Source organism: Desmodus rotundus, chromosome 1, assembly GCF_022682495.2.
Source record: "Desmodus rotundus isolate HL8 chromosome 1, HLdesRot8A.1, whole genome shotgun sequence".
NCBI classification, from domain to species: domain Eukaryota; kingdom Metazoa; phylum Chordata; class Mammalia; order Chiroptera; family Phyllostomidae; genus Desmodus; species Desmodus rotundus.
In genome coordinates this window covers 98404756-98424673 of record NC_071387.1, presented here as the reverse complement: position 1 = coordinate 98424673, position 19918 = coordinate 98404756, and the positions used below count along the sequence as shown (strand labels likewise).

Sequence of the window (19918 nt, the reverse complement as noted above, 5' to 3'; positions counted from 1 at the left end):
AACCAACTGAGCCCCACTGGCCAGGGCAACTCTGCCAGCTTTTTTAAAAAGCTGAAACATTTGGAACTGATTTGCTGCCTTTTTCTGTTGTTGAATTAAGTTGCTGTTAACCACCAGAATCCCTGCAACTTGAGGACCGTGGGGATTACTGTCCTCAGGCATTACCTGGCGCAGGCCTGTGAACAGAAACACCCCAGACAGGCCTGCTTGCCCACCGCTCCTGCGCCTCCCTGCCCCCACAGCCCTGTGCCCCCTTCCAGAGAAGGGCCTGCCTCCCCACCTTGCCCTCCCTCCGCATTCACAAGGGGAAATAGGCATAGTTGCCGGGAGCCCCTGGGGGCAGACTGGGAGAGGCCTGCCGCATGCTCCCCAAAGCTGCAGAAACCCACTCGGAATTCAGTTCAGCGCAGAGACTGATGAGCTAGATTGGTATGGATGCAGGGTCAGGTGAGACGTAGTCACGTGTCCAGGTCCCAGCCCTGCCTGCTGAGCAGCCCGGAGACAGTGATGCCCAGGCCAGGGTGAGTCTGGCCTCAGCCAGAAGGACCCAGCTTCTGGGAGAGACAGCTGTGCCCAGGGCTGGGCAAGCAGGGGTTCAGGTGACCCTAGAGCATGTTTAGTGCCAGAAATTAGGAAAATGTTCAGAAAGTGGTATATACCATCAAAACACATGGTCCGTGTTTAATGGTCCACTGAATAAAATAACCCGCACGTCCACACCGGCCCCAGTACATACACGGAGAGGCGGGACAGCCTCTCCTTACAGTGGAACGCCACGCAGAAGGAATATTGGGCCCAGAACTCACTGTTCAAATGCCACTGGGACGACTGACTTCAGCGAGATCATCAAAGGTGCCGAAGATGGGGCATTTGGGTGTAACAGGTTGTTTTCAGGGCCTCACACTGCAAAGGGGAGAACAGTAGCTTTGCAGGGGAGGACCCTGGCCGACATCCCTTAACCAGGAGATCCAGGTGGGAACTACCTGTACTAAGACACATTGACACCCTGGGCCCCAAGAAAGAGCACCTGTCACTCCTGGGGTCTTCCTGCCACAAGTGGGTGCCCCAGCCTACTGTGAGGAACGTCAGACACACCCCACTGAGGCGTGTCCTGCAAGTGAGCATGCGCTCCAGAGTGTCCATGCCCCGTGCTTGGGCCGGAGGGACTGGGGAGCAAGAGGCAGCGTGTGACCTGGGATTTCCTCTCGTCTAGGACAGTAATCGGCCAACTGGCCTAAGTCCCGAGTTGTGACAGCTACTGTGCACACGGGAGAGCACCCGTCTGGAACATTCGCCCTGAAGTGCTGCGGGTGCTGCTTGCCGTGTGCCGGCTGGCTCCCAGGTGGCACAGGAGACACGCCTGTGGTGGGAGAAGGAGGAGGGGTAACATGGAAACATTTGGGAGTTCAGGGGTTTTCCTTACTATTCTTGCAACTTTTCTCTAAGTCAGGAATTGTGTCCAAATGAAGTGAAGAGTTAACAGGAAAACACCTTCCCAGGTGGGTCAGCTACCCTTCCGCAGCCGCCGTCCTACCTCTGAGCCGATGGGTGGCCAGGCGGCCAGGAGCTCTGCCATTTTCGGGGCTTCTCACCATGGCCACTCACTCGTTCCCGCCTCCCTGAGTGTCAGGGAGAAGGCCTACACTATTCAGGGCGCCTGGGCCATTGCACTTCGACCAGTGTCTCCTTGTAGTCAGCAGTCACCTCTCTGTGCCCATCATACGGTAGGCCACCAGCAGGACAGGCGCCTCCTTGTGCCTGCAGCAAATCTGAGAGGAAGCGTGCCCAGGGCAGAGGTAAGAGCCAGGCTACAGCCAGGCCAGTGCTGGGGCCGGGAGGCCACGGGGCAAAGGAGCAGGTGAGGGACACTGTGGCTGGGGAGCAGGTCACAAGGGGCTGGGGCCAGCACTGCCGTTGCTGTTGCAAGAGGCACTTTCTTCCTCTGGCATCTAAACCATGTGTGACAAGGTCAAGTGTGTTTGATATTATTGGAGCCATGCTGGCACACCGGCGACTACCCGCCTGTGTCTCTGGCCCGGCCTTGCCTGACAGTGGCCGTTGTTGCCTGCACGGCCACCTTTGTGTCTGCGGCATGTGCGTGTGTGTGCGCGCACAGAGAATGTAAGTCCCCCAGAGGGAGGAGGGTGCCTGTGAGTGCCCGGGAGCATGAGGGGGCTCCAGGGCCAGGCCCAGGGGAGGGGTGGTGCGTGGGCACAGTACACCGCCACCCCGGCCGGGAATCGCCGTCCTCTCTGCAAACGGGAAAGGGAGCCAGCTCGTGTTAGAGGCAGCACAGCAGGTCCACCTGGGCCTGGAGCCACCAGTGCCTGGTGTCCTGTCGGCGTGGAGGGGTCCCTGTGCACCGTGAGACCCATGCCCTTCACCAACAGCTGAGTGTCACACTGGGGCCTCCTCGAAGGGGCAGTGAGCCCGGTTCAAGGCACATCCCAAGCCCCACATGGCGTCGGCACAGTCAGCCCATCCGAGCATTGGTGGCCGGCCACGTGACCTGCGTGGCCTGCTCCTGGCCTCAGCTACAGAATGGGGAGCCTGGGAGACCACAGGGCCTTGTGCTCAAAGGTGCAGGGCCTGTCAGCTGGGCCCTGGGCTGGCCAGCACCACAGCGGAGTCAACACTCAGGCCTCCTGGGACACACTGAACCCCCCCCACTTCACACACGTGTGCTCCCAGGGACACACACTCAGGGCCGGGACCTGTTCCCCAGCCTTCTCGTCCTTCAGGCAGACATCACTCTCATGTAAGCATTCGCCTGAGACAGGCTCCCACAGTCCCCTAACCCCCGGTACCCTGTCCTCCGAATGGGGCTCTCCAGTGCCCTGTGCTGCTCGGGGCTCTAACCACAGGCTGTTCCCCAGCATCTGAGCTCCCACGTAACCAGGACCTTCGAGGTCCCTGAATGGATCTGTGTCAGAATTACAGGAAACCGTGCAGGGGCAGGTGCCTCTGATGTGCACCCCAAAAAGACCTAGACATGTGCTCCCATCACCCCTGTCCTGGAGATTTGTATCTTGGCAGCAGGTGAGCTTCTGGAGGAAGGGCCATGGCACCAGCCTCCCCTGTGCCTTTTCCAGCCAGGACAGTCCCAGATCCGTCTTCTCCCAAAAGCCCCCTCTCCGTCCTAAACCGGCCAGTGGACACCACGTGGCCAGTACAGACCGGCTGGGGTCCCCTGTGAGGTGGGGCTTAGGGTACAGCTCACAGGTGTCCTCCTATTCCACAGACGCAGCCGGTGCCCAACCCCATGGCCTACTTCCTGCACCAGTCCCCGTGGTGGGTCCATCGCTTCGAGACACTTAGCAACCACTTCCTGGAGCTTGTGGTGCCCTTCTTCATCTTCCTGGGACGGCGGATGTGCATCCTTCATGGCACCTTGCAGATCCTGTTCCAGGTGAGTCACTGCAGACCCTGTGAGTACGAGCATGGCTTGTCGGTTTCCAGGAAAACACTGTCGGGATCTAAAGTTGCTGTGTCCTGCTTATTGTTTGTTTTCATCACGGGTAACCTGCATGCTGTAACGGCAGTGCCCTCGTGACTTCGCTGGTCCTGCTCCTGGTGTCTGGGGCCAGTGTGCTGTGTCGGGTCGCAGGTGCAATAGGCAGCCGGGCGCCCACCCCCCTTCGGTTCCAAAGGACAGGCTCCCTGGCCCAGCAAGATGCGACTGGAGGTGGTTTGTCTGGTTGGTTGGTTTTTGTGGCTGCCTTTATCAAGTTCTCTCCTGTTTCTGCTTTAGTAGGAAGTTTTGTTTTGTGATTTTTGTTTTGGGTATTTTTTAGTCATGAATGGATGTTTAATTTTAACAAATTTTTTTTCCCACCAGTTGTGAGATCACTTTTCTCCCCCTTCAATCTGTTAATGTGGTGAATTGCATTAATACCGCTAATGTTGAACCAATTTTACCTTCCTAAGATAAACTCAACAGATTAACACGCTGCGTATGTTCATACGTTACTGGGTGTGCTTTGCTAGCACTGTATCTTGGATTTTGCATGGCTGTCGGTGAATGAGATTTGTCTGTGATTTTCCATCTTGCACGGGCCCTACCGGTTCTGCTCAGGCCGTCCGGTCACTCTCACCGAGCTCGGGGAGGGCTGGCCCCCTTCTCGGCATGCGTTCACGAGGACAGAGACAGTGCTCCTGCACAAGCCACCTGGCCTCTCAGGTGTCCGTGACGCTGACTAGTTAGTGCCTTTGGGGGCTGTCAGACATGCAGGGATTCCATGTTTTTCTGAAGGCAGCTGTAGGACAAACATTTTCCTGGACATTTGTCCCTTTCATATGTTTTCAAATTTATTGGCCAAAAAAAGTCGTAATATTCTCATATATTTGCGGAGTCTGGATCTGTTCCCTCCGCTTTTCAGCCTGTGTCCTTTTGTCCGGTGTGGCTCTTTAACGGCAAGGAGCAGGGTTCTCTCCAGACTGAGGCCGGCAACATGCATTCTCTTCCGCGGGACAAGTCCGTACATCTCAACCCGTGTCTTTATTTCCACACGTGTTATTTTCTTTCTGTCCCTTTTCGCTTTCTTTCGAGGTTTTTCTCATGCCATTATTTTCCTCTCCCAACTAGTAAGTTATACACTCCATTTCTTTCAAGCGAGTACATGCTTCGTTAACTAACAGGAAGTCTAAGTCTAACTCCCGTCTTTGCCACCGAGACGGCCCTGAAGCCCTAGGGTGCTCTAACCGTCCCTGCCCCTGCCCCTGCCTACTCACCTGCTTTCACGGCCCGGTATTTTAGCTGTTTTGTTTGTTTACAGGGCTGCACCTCAAAGGGCCTTACTGCTAGCCTGTGGCTCTGAACATTATTCCAGAAGACCAGCCCACATATTTGCCTTCCATTCCCTGAAGGCCCTGGGAGCCCCTAGTCCAGGCATGTCCCCAGCGTTGTCCGCTCCAGCCCCATGCCATGCCAGGACAAAGCAAGAGAACCTCAGAGCTGTGGCTTTTCTCCAAGGCCTGGTGTGTTGCCCCCTCAGGGGTCAGGCCTCAGCTGTCCAGAGCAGAGAAGACAAATGGCCAGCTGGCCCCACTGCGACAGGTCCAGCCCCATGGCAGGCAGTGTGGGGTCTCAGGGTTGGGGGGCCCCAGGGTGCAGACTCATGACAAGTGTTCAGCTCTCCTCAGGGCTGCTGCCCTGGGCTGGGCGCGTCAGTCGCTCTGGGGAGTGGCTCATGTTAGGTGTGCCCCGTGGGTTTGCGAGGTGCCGTGATAGGGGCCGAGCACCTGTCCCTGTGCCTGAGACCCCAAGAGGCAGCTCTGGTTCTGTTTGTTTCCGTTCATCCCCTTGGGAAAGGATTGAGGATGTGAGCACCTTACCTCCTCCCACGCTGAGTTTATACAGCTGCTCCAGAGGATTCTGCAAGGCCATTGTCTCTGTGAAGAAGCGCACCACCCCAGCCTCAGACCCCCGCTCTGATACCAAGCCTGAGGGAGAGACCCTGGAGGGGCAGTCGTTGGCTTCCACCGTGGAACTGGGCAGACAGCCCATCCTAGCACATGACGGGCATTCGCCGGGCTGCAGGCTCCTGGTCAGTGCAGACTCATCTCGGGTCCCAGACCAGATTCTCCTGCACCTCCCACCACTTCCTGCTCTTTCTAATCTCTGTGACTTTGGCCAAAGTCCTAAGGACATGGTATAGTGGGGCCATCCCCATGGCTGTGGGCACAGAGAGCTGCCTCCACCAGCCCCGAATTCTGGGTACCTGCCCCTGGATTCCGGGCTGCAGAAAGTCTCCTGCGAATAAGCATGTGTCCTTGGCAAGGCCATGCAAGCTGAGAGCCCAGCAGTGAGTTCCAGAAGCCCGTCCCTCCCTCTTTGGAGTCCTGTTGCTTCATCTTAGAACATCTGCTGCAGTGTCTCCTGGGCCCGAGAGGCCAGCGCTCACCACTCATCTTCCTGCACGTCGTCCAGCTCCAGCTGCCCCAGCGCAGGTCTTGGGCCGCTGCCCCATTCGGGTCTCCAGCAGGCTGCGTCGTGCACTGAGGATGTAATTAAGCCTCCGCCGGCCGGTGTAAATGCAGATGCGCAGTGTGATCGATTCATTTCCCTCAGTGGAGATGCTGCAGCAACGCCGAGAAAGATCACAGACCCCTCGGCACACAGGGGCTATGCACGGGACACCACACCCCATTTTTACTAAAAACGTGGCCATCCAGATGGACGGGGCAGGTAAAGGGGAGTAGGCCGGGTGGGGACACACATGTGCCTGACAAGGGCTCTGTTCACGGCCAAGTGATGTTCCCGTGGTTTCTGCTCTTCTATTAGAAACAGACTTTCATCCCCAAACTGTGCCCTGTTGAACCTAGTCCTCCAGGGAGTCAGAGCCACCCAGCAGGGCTCACATAGGAATGACCCAAGGGGTTGTTAGAAAACGCACTGGTGCCAGGGCTGCCCCGCCCAGGCCCTCTACGGCAAGAGCCCTGGGAGGGCCAGGCGACAGGCGATGCTCAGAGGTCACTCAGGGCCACGTGGCCATGCCTTTTGACGTGCGCTCCCGAGGTCTCACCCAGATAAAACTCAGGCTTTGGGAATCGTGTTGGCGCCAGGGCGTTCTGGGTCACGGTCACGCGGCTCAGGCATCAGGTGTGGCTGATGCTCTTGCAGCTGCACAGAGAAATGACCTTCCTGGGGCTGGCCCTCGGCTCCTGCACCCATGTCTGCAGCTGAGGTTGCAGAGGCTGGGCTCACGTGACCTCTTCAGGAAGCAGGGCAGGTGTCACCAGGCATTGATTCAAAGCTACGGTCCATCAAGATAATGGTGCCAAATGGACAGCGATGCCACCTAGAACGTCAGGGAGAAGGCTTAACTCCCACCTGCCTGCGCTGTGTCCTTGCTCATGTGGCCCAGGCTTGTGTCTGCCACAGAATCGGGCCGGGCCGGGCTTGCAAGCGCCTGGGCTGCAGGGATACAGACCTCTCTCTGGTGCTTTTGTGGGGCACTGGCGTGGCTCTTTGTTTTTTCCAGTTCTCTTTCCAAAGGCTGAAGAAGACCCTGCGTGTGTCCCGTTCCTGCCTGTGCTGAGCAGCTGGACCTCTTTCTCTGGGGCCTGTCGCTCAAAAGACGCTGCTCAGGTCTGCCAAGTATCGGCCACCACCAAACCCCCCATTCACCGTGGGGGGTGGCACTGTGGGTCACCAGGGATAGCTTGAGCCGTCTGTCCCCCAGGAAGGCTCAGGTTGCAGCTAGCAAGATGACAAAGCCCCAGATCAGAGCGGGGAGGCCCCCGGAGCCTCTGCAGCACACACCTGCAGGAGCCGGTGACAGCTCGGGGCCCACGGCTCATGCCACTGGGGTGTGGCCCCACGGGTGTGGGGTGGCCAGGGGACCCCCAGAGGCACCGAGAATCCCCCTGATGGCACTTTTTCTTGTTGTAAATGGAAAGTAACTGGTTTGGAAAAGTAAGAGGCAAGAAGATCCGTTGTGCGCCCACTGATAGTCCTGCGCTTGGTTCCGTTTTTCCCGTTACAGTCGGCGTTCGGTATTATACTGGTTTCAGGTGTGCAGCGCAGAGGTTAGCGTTTCTGTGATTTGTGAAGGGCTCCCCGATGAGTCTGGTGCCCACTTGGTTCCGTACATAGTGACCACAGTGTCACTGACTATATTCCTTGTGCTGGACACGGCTGACTGTAACTGCCGACCTGTACTCCTCCGTCCGTCCGCCTTTCCACCCCGTCCCACCACCCTCCGTTCGTTTTCCGTATCTGAGAGTCTGTTTCTCTCTTTGGGTTCTTCGTCTGCTTTGTTTTTTTTAGATTCCCCGTGTGGTGCAACCGTACAGTGTTTGTCTTTCTCTGTGCAACTCGTGTCACTTAACACAGTGCCCTCTAGTCCGTCCGTGCTGATGCAGACGGTATGACTGTGTGCTTTCCTGTGACGAGGGACATCCCAGTGTGTGTGTGTGTTTGTGTGTGTGTGAGATTGTGTGACATCTCTAGTCATTCACCCATCAGTGGACGTGTAGGGGCTCCCGTATCTTGGCTGTTGCAAACAATGCTGCAGTGAGCACATGGATCCGTGTGTCTTTCCGGATTAGTGGTTCAGACTTCTTTGTATAAATACCCAGAAGTGGAATCACTGGGGCATAAGGCAACTTCATTTCTAATTTCTTGAGGAATCTCCACACCGTTTTCCACAGCGGCTGCAGCCACTTGCACCCCGCCGACAGTGCGTGAGGGCTCCTTTCCTCCGAACCTTCGCCCCGCTGCTGTTTGCTGATCTGTTGCTGGTGGCCATTCCGGCAGGTGTGAGGTGGTATCTCATTGTCTTAGTCTGCATCTCTCTGATGCTTAGCGACATTGAGCATCTTTTCATACGTCTGTTGGCGTCAGTGTGCCCTCTTGAGAGAAATATCTATTCGGGTCCATTTTTTAAATAGGGCTATTTGGTTTTTTGGTGTTAAGGTGTATGTTTTTGGATATTAACCCCTTGTCAGATGTATCATTGGCCAGTATCTTCTCCCATTCAGTGGGTTGTCTTTTCATTTTGTTGATGGTTTCCTTTGCTTTGCAAAAACTTTTCAATTTGACGTAGTCCTGCTTATTCTTTTCTTTTATTTCCCTTGCCCGAGGAGACAGCCCCCCCCAAAAAAAAATTAATACTAAGAGTAATGTCTAAGAGTTTACTGCTTAAGTTTTCCTCTAGGAGTTTTATGGCTTACATTTAAGTCTTTAATGCATTTTGAATTCATTTTTGTATATGATATAAGAGAAAGGTATAGTTTTATTATTTTTTGCACGTATGTGTCCAGTTTTCCCGACAACATTTATTGAAGAGACCACCTCTGCCCCCACTGTATGTCCTTGTCCCCTTTGTCATATTACCCACATGGGCGGGGCTTATTTCTGGGCTCTGTTCTGTTCCGTTGATCTCTGTGTCTGTTCTGCCTCAGTACCGTACTGCTTTGATTACTGTAGCCTTGGAGTGCACTTCGGTATCGCGTAACATAATGCTTCCGACTTTGTTCTCCCTTCTCAAGATTATGGTGGCTATTTGCGGTCTTTCACGGCTCCATGTACATTCTTGGTTTGCTTGTTCCAGTTCTGTGAAACCCGCCGTCGGCAGTTTGATGGGGGCTGCACTGGGTCTGCAGACCGCTTCAGGCGCTATGGGAAGTTTCCCGACATTAGTTTTTCCTACCCATGAGCACAGTAGATGCTTTAATTTATTTGTATCGTTTTCATTTCTTTTCTTCCCCTCTGGCTGCTTCTGTATCTTTGCCACTGGTTGTCAGCAGTTTGACTTGATGTGCTGTGGTGTGAACTTCTTTGCGTTTGTCCTGCTTATGATTCCTTAGGCTTATTTGATCTGTGCATTTATAGTTTTCATCAAAATAGGAGGGTGTTCGGACACGATTTCCTAACTATTGTTTCTGCCAACCTTCCCTTTCTGGGACACACCCACTCGGGCTTTAGAACCGATCTGTTGGCCCCGGCCCGAGTCCCGCTCAGCTCTGGCCGCTCTGCGCTTCAGCTGAGAAAGTTCTCACTCAGCCGCTAACTTTTCTCCTCTGTGTCGGTTTTGTCCAAAGCCTCTGCAGTAAATTCTCCATTTCCTGTATCACCTTTTAAAATCTTGCATTACCTCTTGGTTCTTCTTTGTCATTTTTCTGTTTCTCTTAGTTATGACCATGTGTTCTTTTAAATCCTTTCATTTACTGACGGCTTCTGTTTCACCATTCCCATCGACCTGCTCCCAGTCAGCACCGCCTCTGGCTCGTTTCTACGAGCCCGTCCTTTCCTCCCAGCCGTGGTTCGTGCTGCTGCGGACTTGCCCGTAACTGCGGACTGGGCACTGGCCAGTGTGGTAGTGCTGGATTCTCTCCTGACAAGCAGTGGATTTACTTGCAAATCAATTTGATCGTCTTGGATTTGTCTCAAATCCTCCGAGTGCATCTAAAACAGCCCCCGCTGAGGCTCTCGGCTCTCCTTCAGGCCGGCCCGTAGGACGGCCGGGGACCTCTGCTGCCCACCTGGCTTCCAGGAGGGGTCCACACGCGGGTTCGTCAGGGCTTGAAAGTCGCCCGAACCAGTGAGTGGGGCTCACTGCCAGGCCTCCTGGTAGTGCCTTCTCCCTGGCTTGTGGGGGCTCCGGTGTGCCTGTGAGCGCAGGGGTGGGCAGAGCCTCAGGGGGGCCCGCAGGGTGTCTGCAGCTGCCTCCTGTGTGGCGGGCATCAGTCCCTTGACCTGCCCAACTTCAGGCTCGGCCCCCCGAGGGCTCCTCCCTGTGCGCCCACCAAAGGCCGGGCAGATCTGTTTGTTTCCCTTCTTTCTTGAGTCAGGAGTCCTGCGGGGCCCACAGCCGCGTGTCACACACAGTCGCTTCGTCTGTTTTGTTCAGCGTCCAGCTGTTTGTGTTGGCAACGGCGGCTCCAGCGCTACTTCCTTCCTCTCGGCCTGAAGCAGAGATCTCTGGTGGAGTTTTAACCTTGAGAACTGGCATGCCTGGAGTGTGAAGTCAGAGTGAGGAGGCAGAAGGGGATGGCACAGACATGGGCCCTGCTTCTGGGGTGTCAGGGAGGGTGGAGGCGGTATGCGCAGCTGCCGCTCCTCTGGGGGCAGTTCTGGGACACCCCGAGTCCGTTTCCAGTCAGCTCTGCACCACACGGTGGAAGGAAGTGCACACCTGGGAGCGTAATCCCAGTGGGTTCAGGGAAGCAGGCAGGATGGGGGTGCAGGAGAGGATGCTGGGGGCAGCGGGTCTCTGGGACTCTCCTCTCAGCCCTTGTTCCAGTCGTGGGCGTTTAAAGATGGAACGGGCCGACGCTGTGCCTCACCGTCCAGGTCAGCTCTCAGCTGGGAGCCAGACTCGGTGGCTCTGTCCTGATTATCCTTTTAAACATCCCCCCCACTGCCAAGAAACCCTGTGGCTGCATAGACTGTGGGCCCTGCCCTGCCCCCGCCATGCCCAGCCTGCGTGTCTCGAGAGGTGAGCGGGGCCCTTATGTGTGAACACCCTTCCTCTGCCCTCACCCAGAACCCGCGCCCGCAGACCGAGCACAGGGTGGGGCCCTCCACCGGCCCCGACCACTCCCCACGCCTCGTACTCTGGAGTTCAGACCAGACACGTGACACCCCTTGGACTACCTCTTCCCTGTTTCCGTCTTTGCTTTTTCACTCACTTTCTACATTTTCAGCCTAAATGTTCATGTTGTTCTTTCTTCCAATTCATCCCTGGAAACGAGAAACTGCCAGAGCACGTGTGGGCTGCCTCTCGCCCCTGGGACCTGTCCGTCAGCCCTGAGGCCCACGGCTGCTTGCGCTTGGGGGTTTCAGCTCCAACTTTTTACATCATTCTTTTCCTGGGAAGCTGACCGCGAAGCCGTTGACTTTGCTGAACCTGCATCACTGCTGTCATCCGCGCTTCCATTTCTGCACCACGTTCAGGCAGGATTTCCCAAGTCAGTTTCTGAACCACTCACTCGGATTTCAGCAGTCTCCGTTCTGCTTCTCACGTGTACGTGAGGGTGTAGATGAATAAATGCTGTTTATTGGTCAGGCTTCTTTCAAATCAGTGGTGGTGTGGCCTGGGTTTCTCTGGACGCCTCTCCCTGCACCAGGCCTCTGGGGTCTCAGAAGAGCCGTGAGTGGCCAGAAGGTGAGACTGGCCTCTGTGTGCGTGCAGGTCGGACTGGCCGGGAGGGCTCGCTCAGGCAGGCAGGCCCGTCGCAGGCGGACTCCCTGGGCAGGTCGGCGTCCCCAGTGAGCCATCAGGCCACCCTGCACAGCCTCGCTGGTCATGGTCGCCATGTCTTCTGGTGGTACGAGCGTTAATGGAGAGACTGTGGCCCAGACAGATCTCTCAGGGGTACAGGTGGGTGCTGGTGCTTCCTCCAGAGGCTGGCAGCTACAAAGGACAGGGTGTCACAGGGCAAAAAGGCTCTTCACATGGAGAACAGTGAGGAGAGGGCAGCTGCCCAGTACCACCAACTTCCTCCAGGGTCCGCTCTGAGGGGCAGGTGTGAAGTTGAGCAAGGTGGACTGTTCCTCACACCCCCTGCACCCCATTCACCCTCCCAGCACACGAGGAGGGTGTCCTGGCACAGCCAGAGGGGCACGTCCAGAACCATGCCTCTCTGAGGTCCTCGGGACTGTGGGAAGGAGCTGGCTGTCCTCCCTCCGTCCTACTCTTGCTCTGTCTTCACTGGAGCCCTCAGGGGCAGCTGTGTCACGTTTTTAGTGGAAGGGCCGCCACGCTCTGGGTCTCCTCAGCTTTGGCAGCCGTATCAGCCGTGAACTGGGAGCGAAGGAGCAGCAGTGCTTCCTCACCTCGTGGCCCCAGACAGCAGCCCCTCGGGGTCATGGCCGGTGCTTGTTCTGACCTCCACTGCACAGCGGGCCTTAGCTACCTGGTGGAGCCACACAGAGAGGGGCTGTGGATGCGGCAGCCCAGCTGTCCACTGAGCCACGCCAGGCACGGTGCGAAGCATGTACCAGAAGGTGCAGAGCCACTGAGAGCCAGAATGTCAGCAGCCAAGATTCCAGAGGCAGGAGCGCAGCAGAGCAGCTGAGCTTCTGTGATATCATCCCTGCAAGTCACTGTCACAGCTGAAAGACTGAGGAGCCAAGCGGGCACAGAGGTCTAGGGAGATGAAAACCAGAGGTCAGACCCACAGGATGGGGAGCAGGAAGAGGGATGCTCCCGTCCCGTCAGGTTTGGCCCAGACCAACCAGGAAGGGAACGTGAAAGAGGCTGGAACTGGAGGGGCCGCAGGACTCCGTGCATCCCGCCATCGCGCCCCAAAGGGCTGGGTCGCCAGCCCCACACCCTCCCCGTCATGGAAGAGGGGGCTGGGGAGTGGGGCTCTGACCCGCCCCACCTGTCAGCACCCCAGCTCCTGCAAGGGCCACACAGCCCAGGCCCCCTCGCCCAGGCCATCGGGGGCCAGTGGCGGTCCAGAGCCTTCAGGAAGAAGCCCGTCTGCCCACCGCAGCCCTGTTAGCACAGACCTGAGGTGTGGGGACCCTGACGGGCCAGGAGGGGCTGGTGGGAGAGACTGCCGGCCCGAGCTGTACCGGCTGGGCTGTGCTCGGCATGTGTCTGTTAACATCGTAGACAGAGAAGAGTAAGAAATAATTATTTTGGGCTCATAGCCAAGAAAACTAGTTTCCCAAGTTAATCCGGTGAGAGCCGTGAACCCACAGCCTCTCATGTCATACATCATAAAACTCCGTCAGGATCCGCAAAGCTGGCCTGACCCCCCGAAAGGCTGGCTCCTCCCGCACACCCTCATTAGGCTGGCATCTGTGACCTCGCATTCCTCCCAACTGCCGACTGCTGGGATCAAGACCAGCTTTAATTAAAATCCAGCAATTACGGGTCTAGGGCATCGGCTGAGTTTTGCTCAGCCTTGGAGAAGAGCTGAGGTGACAGGGGCTGGGCCAGGGGCTGGGCCACACGGAGATGGCGGATCCCTGCCCGTCAAGAGGACACACCCCGTGGGTAGAGGGGATTACAGGAACTACTATAAAGGACACATGGACAAAACCAAGGGGGAGGGTGGAGATGGGGGAGGGAGATGGGTTCAGCTGGGGTGGGGTGGAGGGACGGGGAGAAAAGGCATACAACTGTAATTGAATAACAATAAAAAAAAATTTAAAAAAAAAAAAAAAGAGGACACACCCCTGGGGAAGGTAGGGCAGCCCCTCCCCCTGCACCTGTCACCTCACCGCCTTCCCGGGCTGCTCCCCTCTCTGCGTGTTTCTGCAATGACAGTGCCACCTGGGCCGCCCGCTGTCCGGGCTCCGTAGACACACCTGTGAAGTTGCCTGGTGGGGACTCGAGGCTCTGCCTGCGCAGTGGCTGCTGGCTAGTTACGGTCTCGTTTCTTTCAGAAATGTGCGCACTTGGTTAGGCGGGCAGATGTATTTACATGTCGAACTTCATGACGATCCCTTTTACTCGTCCTGTTTCTGTGGTGACGTCACCATTTTCATCGTGGGTTCTGTTTACTTGCCCTTGTTTCATCTTTTTCTCCTTCTGGAGAGTGTCCATCTGGCCGTTCTCCTCACGTGACAGATGCGCACGTTCTGCTTCTCCGCTTCCGCGCCTGTCTTCCCCTCGTTTGGTGTGTGGGTCCCTGGCCTACACGGCTCCTCCTCCAGCTCCAGGCTCCTGTTTTCTCTTTTCAGAGGCCCTGGCCCAAGGCACTCATTTCCCTGCAAACACTTCAACCGCGGCCCCCATGGGCCCTCCCCATGCCCTCAGTAGCCCAGTCATCCCAGACTCCTGACCCTTCCCGCTTGCTCCAGCTCCTCCGCTGCTCCTGGAAGGCGTGGCCACCTTTCTGCTCTTCCCTGCACTTGGTACTCCTGCAGGCCTGGTCCCGTTCGCCCTCACACCTTTCTCTCCTCCTGAGCTGGCTCCTGGCCTGCGAGGGAGCCGTCCTGATGGACTCCATACCGAGTCCACAAGGAGAGAGGAGTTCTCAGCCTCACCTCATGCTGCGCGTGGAACAGTCACCCAGATGGATCAGAGCTCCACCTACAGCCTTTCAGAAGAAGGTCTTTATGACCTTGGGGTGGGCAAAGGTTTCTTAGATTTGAAAGAATTGGTAACTTGGACTTCACAAAAAACTAAAAGTTCATCTTTTCCAAAGATACTGTAACAAAAACGAAAGAGCGGTCCACCGGCAGGCAGAACATAATCACAGTACACACGTCGGACAAAGAACTCTCACGACCCAGGGAATCAGCCAGTTGTTCGGCTTTTTTTAACGGGAAGAAGATTGAACAAGCGCTTCTCAGAAAACACGTGGAGCTCAGCAGCACAGGAAGAGACCCCCAAGGCCGCTGCTGACAGGGAGCCCCAGGTAAAACCAGCAAGCTCTGCTCACAGTCCCGGACAGAGGGCGGAAGGCGTCCAGGCTGCTAGTCAGCGCCTCCGCGTAAATATTCAAGTAAACTTGACTCATGGTAGTCAAGTCCTGCGGGTACCCGACACTCACCACAGGACAGGCGGACACTGGCCTGTGTCGCCCTGCGGGGGGTGGGAGGCCCTGAGGCCGGGGAGTGCAGGTCTCGGCCTGGAGCTGAGCCCGGGGACCAAGCTCTGGAACAGGCAGAGTAACGGGATGCGACAGCAGTCAGTTCGGAGACTTCAGGGTGGGGGGAGGGGGTTGGCACACACAGGCCCCAGGAAGCTTTCCCGGGGGTGGAGGTCCTGGCTTCTGTGGTGATTCACACAGAAGTGAAGGTGTCAAAAGCCATTGAACTGTGTGTGCTAAAAATGGGTGCAATGTATCACTCACGTCAATAAAATTGACCTAAAAAGGAAGAGGGGAGACGCCCATGCCCATGCCACGTTGGTCACTCTGGCTCCCATCCCTGTGGTGTCTGCGGGTCCCGTTTGCACCGTGAGAGTGTGTGCTGCGGTCAGGTCCCTCCTCCCCCGCCTCCAGCCCCCACCGCCTGCCCCGCTACCCTGCATTCCAGGACACGCATGGTCCCCAGGGAGCTTGCATTCCAGGGGCATTGGCCGGGCCTGCGGGCGTCCCTGGTGGTCCGGGACCTCCTGCCACCACAGTCAGACCTGCTCTTACCGAGCTGCCACCCTTGCAGGCTGGGCTTTCCAGAGGTGTGGGTTTGTGTCCCAGGCTGCACCCGAACTCACAGGCCAGGGGGGCCTGAGGCCTCCCCACCTCCCAGCCTGTCATCGCTGTGGTCATTTGGAGTCCTCCTCACCGAGGAAGCTCTATGCTCGGCAGGCCCTGTGGGTCCCTGGGGGCTTGGAGAGCAGAGGCCTCTGTCTGGGGCACGAGGATAGGCTGTGAACCCAGAGGCCTCCCCTCCCCTCAGGGGAGGACCATTCACTCCCTGTTTCCCTCACCCGGCAACAGGGCATAATCAGGCCAAAGGCGCCATTCTTGAGTCTCTAAGGCAATTTACAAACTGTGCCCGGCCAGAAGGAACTTCCCAGACTTCTGGCTGGAGGCCGCTGCAGCACGCAGTCCTCTGAGACAGGCTGGGCATGTGGGGAACCCAGAGCTGTCCGCCTCGCTCCCGTCCACAGCCTCAGTGATGGCCAGGAGCCGCGTCCCTTTGGGGACGATCCTCATTGGAAACCTCTCTGGATGACCACGTTAGCACCGGTGCCACAGCAATGACCCGGTGGGTCCAGACACGGCAGCTTCACCTCCCTGGTCACCATTTTCAGTGGGAATTGGGGGACATGCCAGTTTCTCACCAGGCACGTTTGGGCGTCTTGGGCCTTGTGTCATCTAGCCACACCCCGGACCCCGCCCCAGAAGCAGCTGGGGCGGCTCTACCGGCAGTAACTGGCCTCCCAGAGAGCTGCCCACAGACAGCCCTGGACTGGCCCGTCCCTGTGGCCCCGGAGGAAGTACAAGGAGGTGGGCTCCATCTGAGCCACATCCGAGCGTAGCTCCACACGCATAGGTTGCCAGAAACCTGCCGCGCCCACCCAGTGGATGCCAGACCTGGGGCAGCCTCATACGTGGGCACTAGGGTGTGGGGGACAGGGCAGCAGACAGACAGGCAAGTGCACCGCCATTGTTAGGGGGAGCAGCGGAAGCCCGCCCACCTCCCACCTATGGTGGGAGAGCCCCTTCCCAGGGGAGGGGCACATGCCACAGGGTCCTACCTGGGCCTGTATCGATCACTAACCACCGTAACAACTGCCACAACACACACCTCAGCGTCAAACAGCACACACTTGCTACCCCACAGTTCTTCAGGTCAGAAACCGGGGCGGCCTTGGCTGCGGTCTCAGAGTTTCAGAGGCTGGAATCGAGGTGTCAGCAGGTGGAGCCTCACTGGAGGCTCTGGGAAGAATCTGCCTTCAAGATCATGCAGGGCACATCCTTGGGGCAGACGTCTAGGAAGGACAGGTGTGCAGCCTGGGCCATGGCCTCCTGCTGCCCCGTCCCTCAGGCAACGGCACACACACCCCCGGTGTGCCTCTGGGGAGAAACTGGAAACCCTCAGCCCCAGCAGCCCTGAGTGCGGGGTGTGTGAGCCACGGCTGAGTTGCTGTGTGGTGGTGGAGTGGGCGGAGCACAGGCAGCTGGAGGGGACAGCCAGGCTGCCACCGCAGGAGCACCCCAAGCCCCGAGTTTTGGGTGGGGCAGCTATCCTCTGCTCTGTCCCTCAGGTGGTCCTCATTGTTAGCGGGAACCTGAGCTTCCTCAACTGGCTGACCATTGTCCCCAGTGTCGCCTGCTTCGATGACGCATCCATAGGGTTCTTATTTCCCTCTGGGCCTGGCGGCCTCAAGGACCAAGTCCTGAAGATGCAGAAGGAGGAAGCCCGGGAGGCCCGGCCTAGGCTGACACTCGGTAGGTGCATACCCGGGGACGTGAGCACAGGCCATTATTCCCGGACCCAAGACAGCTGGTCCCTGGAGGTGCTGGTCCATTCTTATCTAGTGATAACCAGGCCCTCCCCATGGGGGCAGGTGTCATGACTCAGTTTCCACATCAGCCTCAGGAGGTGTCCTTCGCTGGGGGGAAATGGAGGTTGTGTGTGGAGGCCCCTTTCCAGAATCCCAAGCGGGGGGCCGTGTACTGCCCTCAGCCTCTGTGAGCCCAGAGGGCCCAGACAGAGACCAAGGTCTGGGGGGCCAGCTGAGGCTTCAGCCCCTCCCTGTGGTTGGGGTCTGGGCCCGGGTGCAGAAGCTCACCAACCTGCTCTCTGTCTCCGGGCCCAGGCTGGATGGTGCGACAGGCGGCCAACCTGGCACTGGGCATCCTGGTCGCCTGGCTCAGCATCCCCGTGGTCCTCAACTTGCTGAGCCCCAAGCAGGTCATGAACAGCTCCTTCAACCCCCTCAGAATCGTCAACACTTACGGAGCCTTTGGAAGGTACTCCACATCACCCAGGGGTTCCCATCTCGGCTGACTCCAGCCTGGGTGTGGTCTTTCCTTGTTCACCACGTGGGAGACCCGGCCCTGACCAGCTGGGTGGGCAGTGTTGGTCCACCCCCAGGGCCAGCCCCACCCTGCTCCTGCTCCACCCATAGCCACAGCTGCAGCCTCACCCCGATCTGACCAGGGTGGGGAGCGGGGTGGAAATGTGCCGCCGCCCCTCCGTGATCACCCAGGGCCCGGCCCACACTGACTGTCTCCTCGGCAGCATCACCAGGGAGCGGACAGAGGTCATCCTGCAGGGCACGGCCAGCCCCAACGCCAGCGCACCGGACACCGTGTGGGAGGACTACGAGTTCAAGTGCAAGCCAGGCGACCTGAGGAGACGGCCATGCCTCATCTCCCCCTACCACCACCGCCTCGACTGGCTCATGTGGTTCGCAGCCTTCCAGGTAAGGGCCCTCTCCTCCTCCTGCCCCACCGTCCCCCACAAGCCCGCACATCTGGGTGCTCACGGTGGACTCAGGCTCTAGTCACTCCAGCATCCCCAAGGCTGTGGCACCGCAGGAGGGACACCTGGGGCCCCGGAAACACCTCCCACAGGGCCGGTGGGAGAGGCAGGTGGGGGTGAGATCAGACCCCCCTGGACACAACATTGCAGCGTACACAGCACTCGGCCATGGGTGCTGGTTCAGCCCCCACTGTGACCAGCCTCACGCAACACACCTGGGCCCAGAGGACAGAAGGTCGGGCTAACGGGGCATCAGTTGCAAGGCAGCTCCTGGCCCCAGCCCTCGAGGCAGAACTCACTTCGCTGCCCAGCCACTGAGGAACAAACTAGGACATGCAGCCTGCGATCCAGGGCCAGGCAGCAGCCTGTGACAGCAGTCCCCCAGGGCCCCACCGCCCCAAGGGCTGGTCTCACTCCTGGAGCAGCCTAGACCCGGGCAAACACCTGGCTAGGGCGGGGGGCTCCAAGGCCGGGCTCTCTTCCAGGTCTTGCCCTGTGCTCTGCCACACACACAGGCTCTACCTCTGGACAGCAGTGGCTCTCCGCGGGCACATGTCCCCAGGGGCCACCCTCAGGTACCCTTGCAGAGGACCAGGCACCACAGTCAGCCTCTCAAAGGCCTCTACCAGAAATGACAAGACCAGGCGGACCGATGCTAGGGCAGCTGGCACTCACAGAGCGGTAGCTTGGGCCACAGAGAGCCTGGAGGTGCTGCGTCTCCCCCGACCCATCTCACCCATTGTGACAGCCTCAGGAAGGCTCCGTCGCTTGCCTGAGAGCCCGGGGCTGCTAGGTGACAAAGCCAAGAGGTGAGCTGGCATGGCTGGGCCCTGTGCCTGCTGCTTCCTAGCTACCCAAGGACAGGACTATGGGGCCAGTGAACGGTTCACGTGGATATCTGGCCGACAGATGAGAATGGAAGCTGGCAGCCCCTCCGGAGGGGAATCCAAACCACAGTAATGGGGCAGCCCACTGACCACACTTTGGTCCCACACACACAGACTACAGACTGCGGTAGGGAGTGACGCGGCAGCGCCCTCTGGAGGGAGCAAGCAGAGAGCACACCCTCTCCTACCGGCCCTGGGGGGCCACACCCTGACAGCTCCTGCCCACAGCAGGGCTCAGGCTTGTGGCTTCATCCTGAGGGCGCCCAGCGCCAACCCAGGGGCGGTGGCCCAAGCACCCCTCTTCTTCTTGCCCCCAGACCTACGAGCACCAAGAGTGGATCATCCACCTGGCAGGCAAGCTCCTGGCCAATGATGCTGAGGCTCTGTCCCTAATGGCCCTTAACCCCTTTGCGGACAGGGCCCCCCCCAGGTAAGATTCTTCTCCCACATGGGACCCCACCAACACTGGCCTCAGCTGCCTCTCAGGGCTGCTTCCCCAGATGCAGAACGTGCTCCGGGGGCCAGGCCCCCATCTCCAGGAAACGTGCTGGGGTGCAAAGGTCCACAGGCCCTCAGTTGACCCCCTTTCGCAAGCACCGCCCACCTGCTGAAAGGACACGGGCTTCTGGGGGAGGGGCGGGCCGCCTACAGCAAGGCCTGGCCTCCAGGCCGGCTGGGCTCT

At 58.1% G+C, this 19918-nt stretch overlaps 1 protein-coding gene across 1 annotated transcript in view; it reads left to right on the top strand.

Annotated features, from left to right (window-relative positions):
• LMF1 (lipase maturation factor 1) overlaps positions 1-19918 on the top strand; it is a 115521-nt gene that overhangs the window by 86469 nt on the left and 9134 nt on the right. The window contains exons 5-9 of the mRNA XM_053927753.1: positions 3242-3409; positions 17127-17310; positions 17682-17835; positions 18107-18290; positions 19554-19666. Of these exons, the coding sequence (XP_053783728.1) occupies positions 3242-3409; positions 17127-17310; positions 17682-17835; positions 18107-18290; positions 19554-19666 (803 nt within the window). The remainder of the gene's footprint in view (positions 1-3241; positions 3410-17126; positions 17311-17681; positions 17836-18106; positions 18291-19553; positions 19667-19918) is intronic.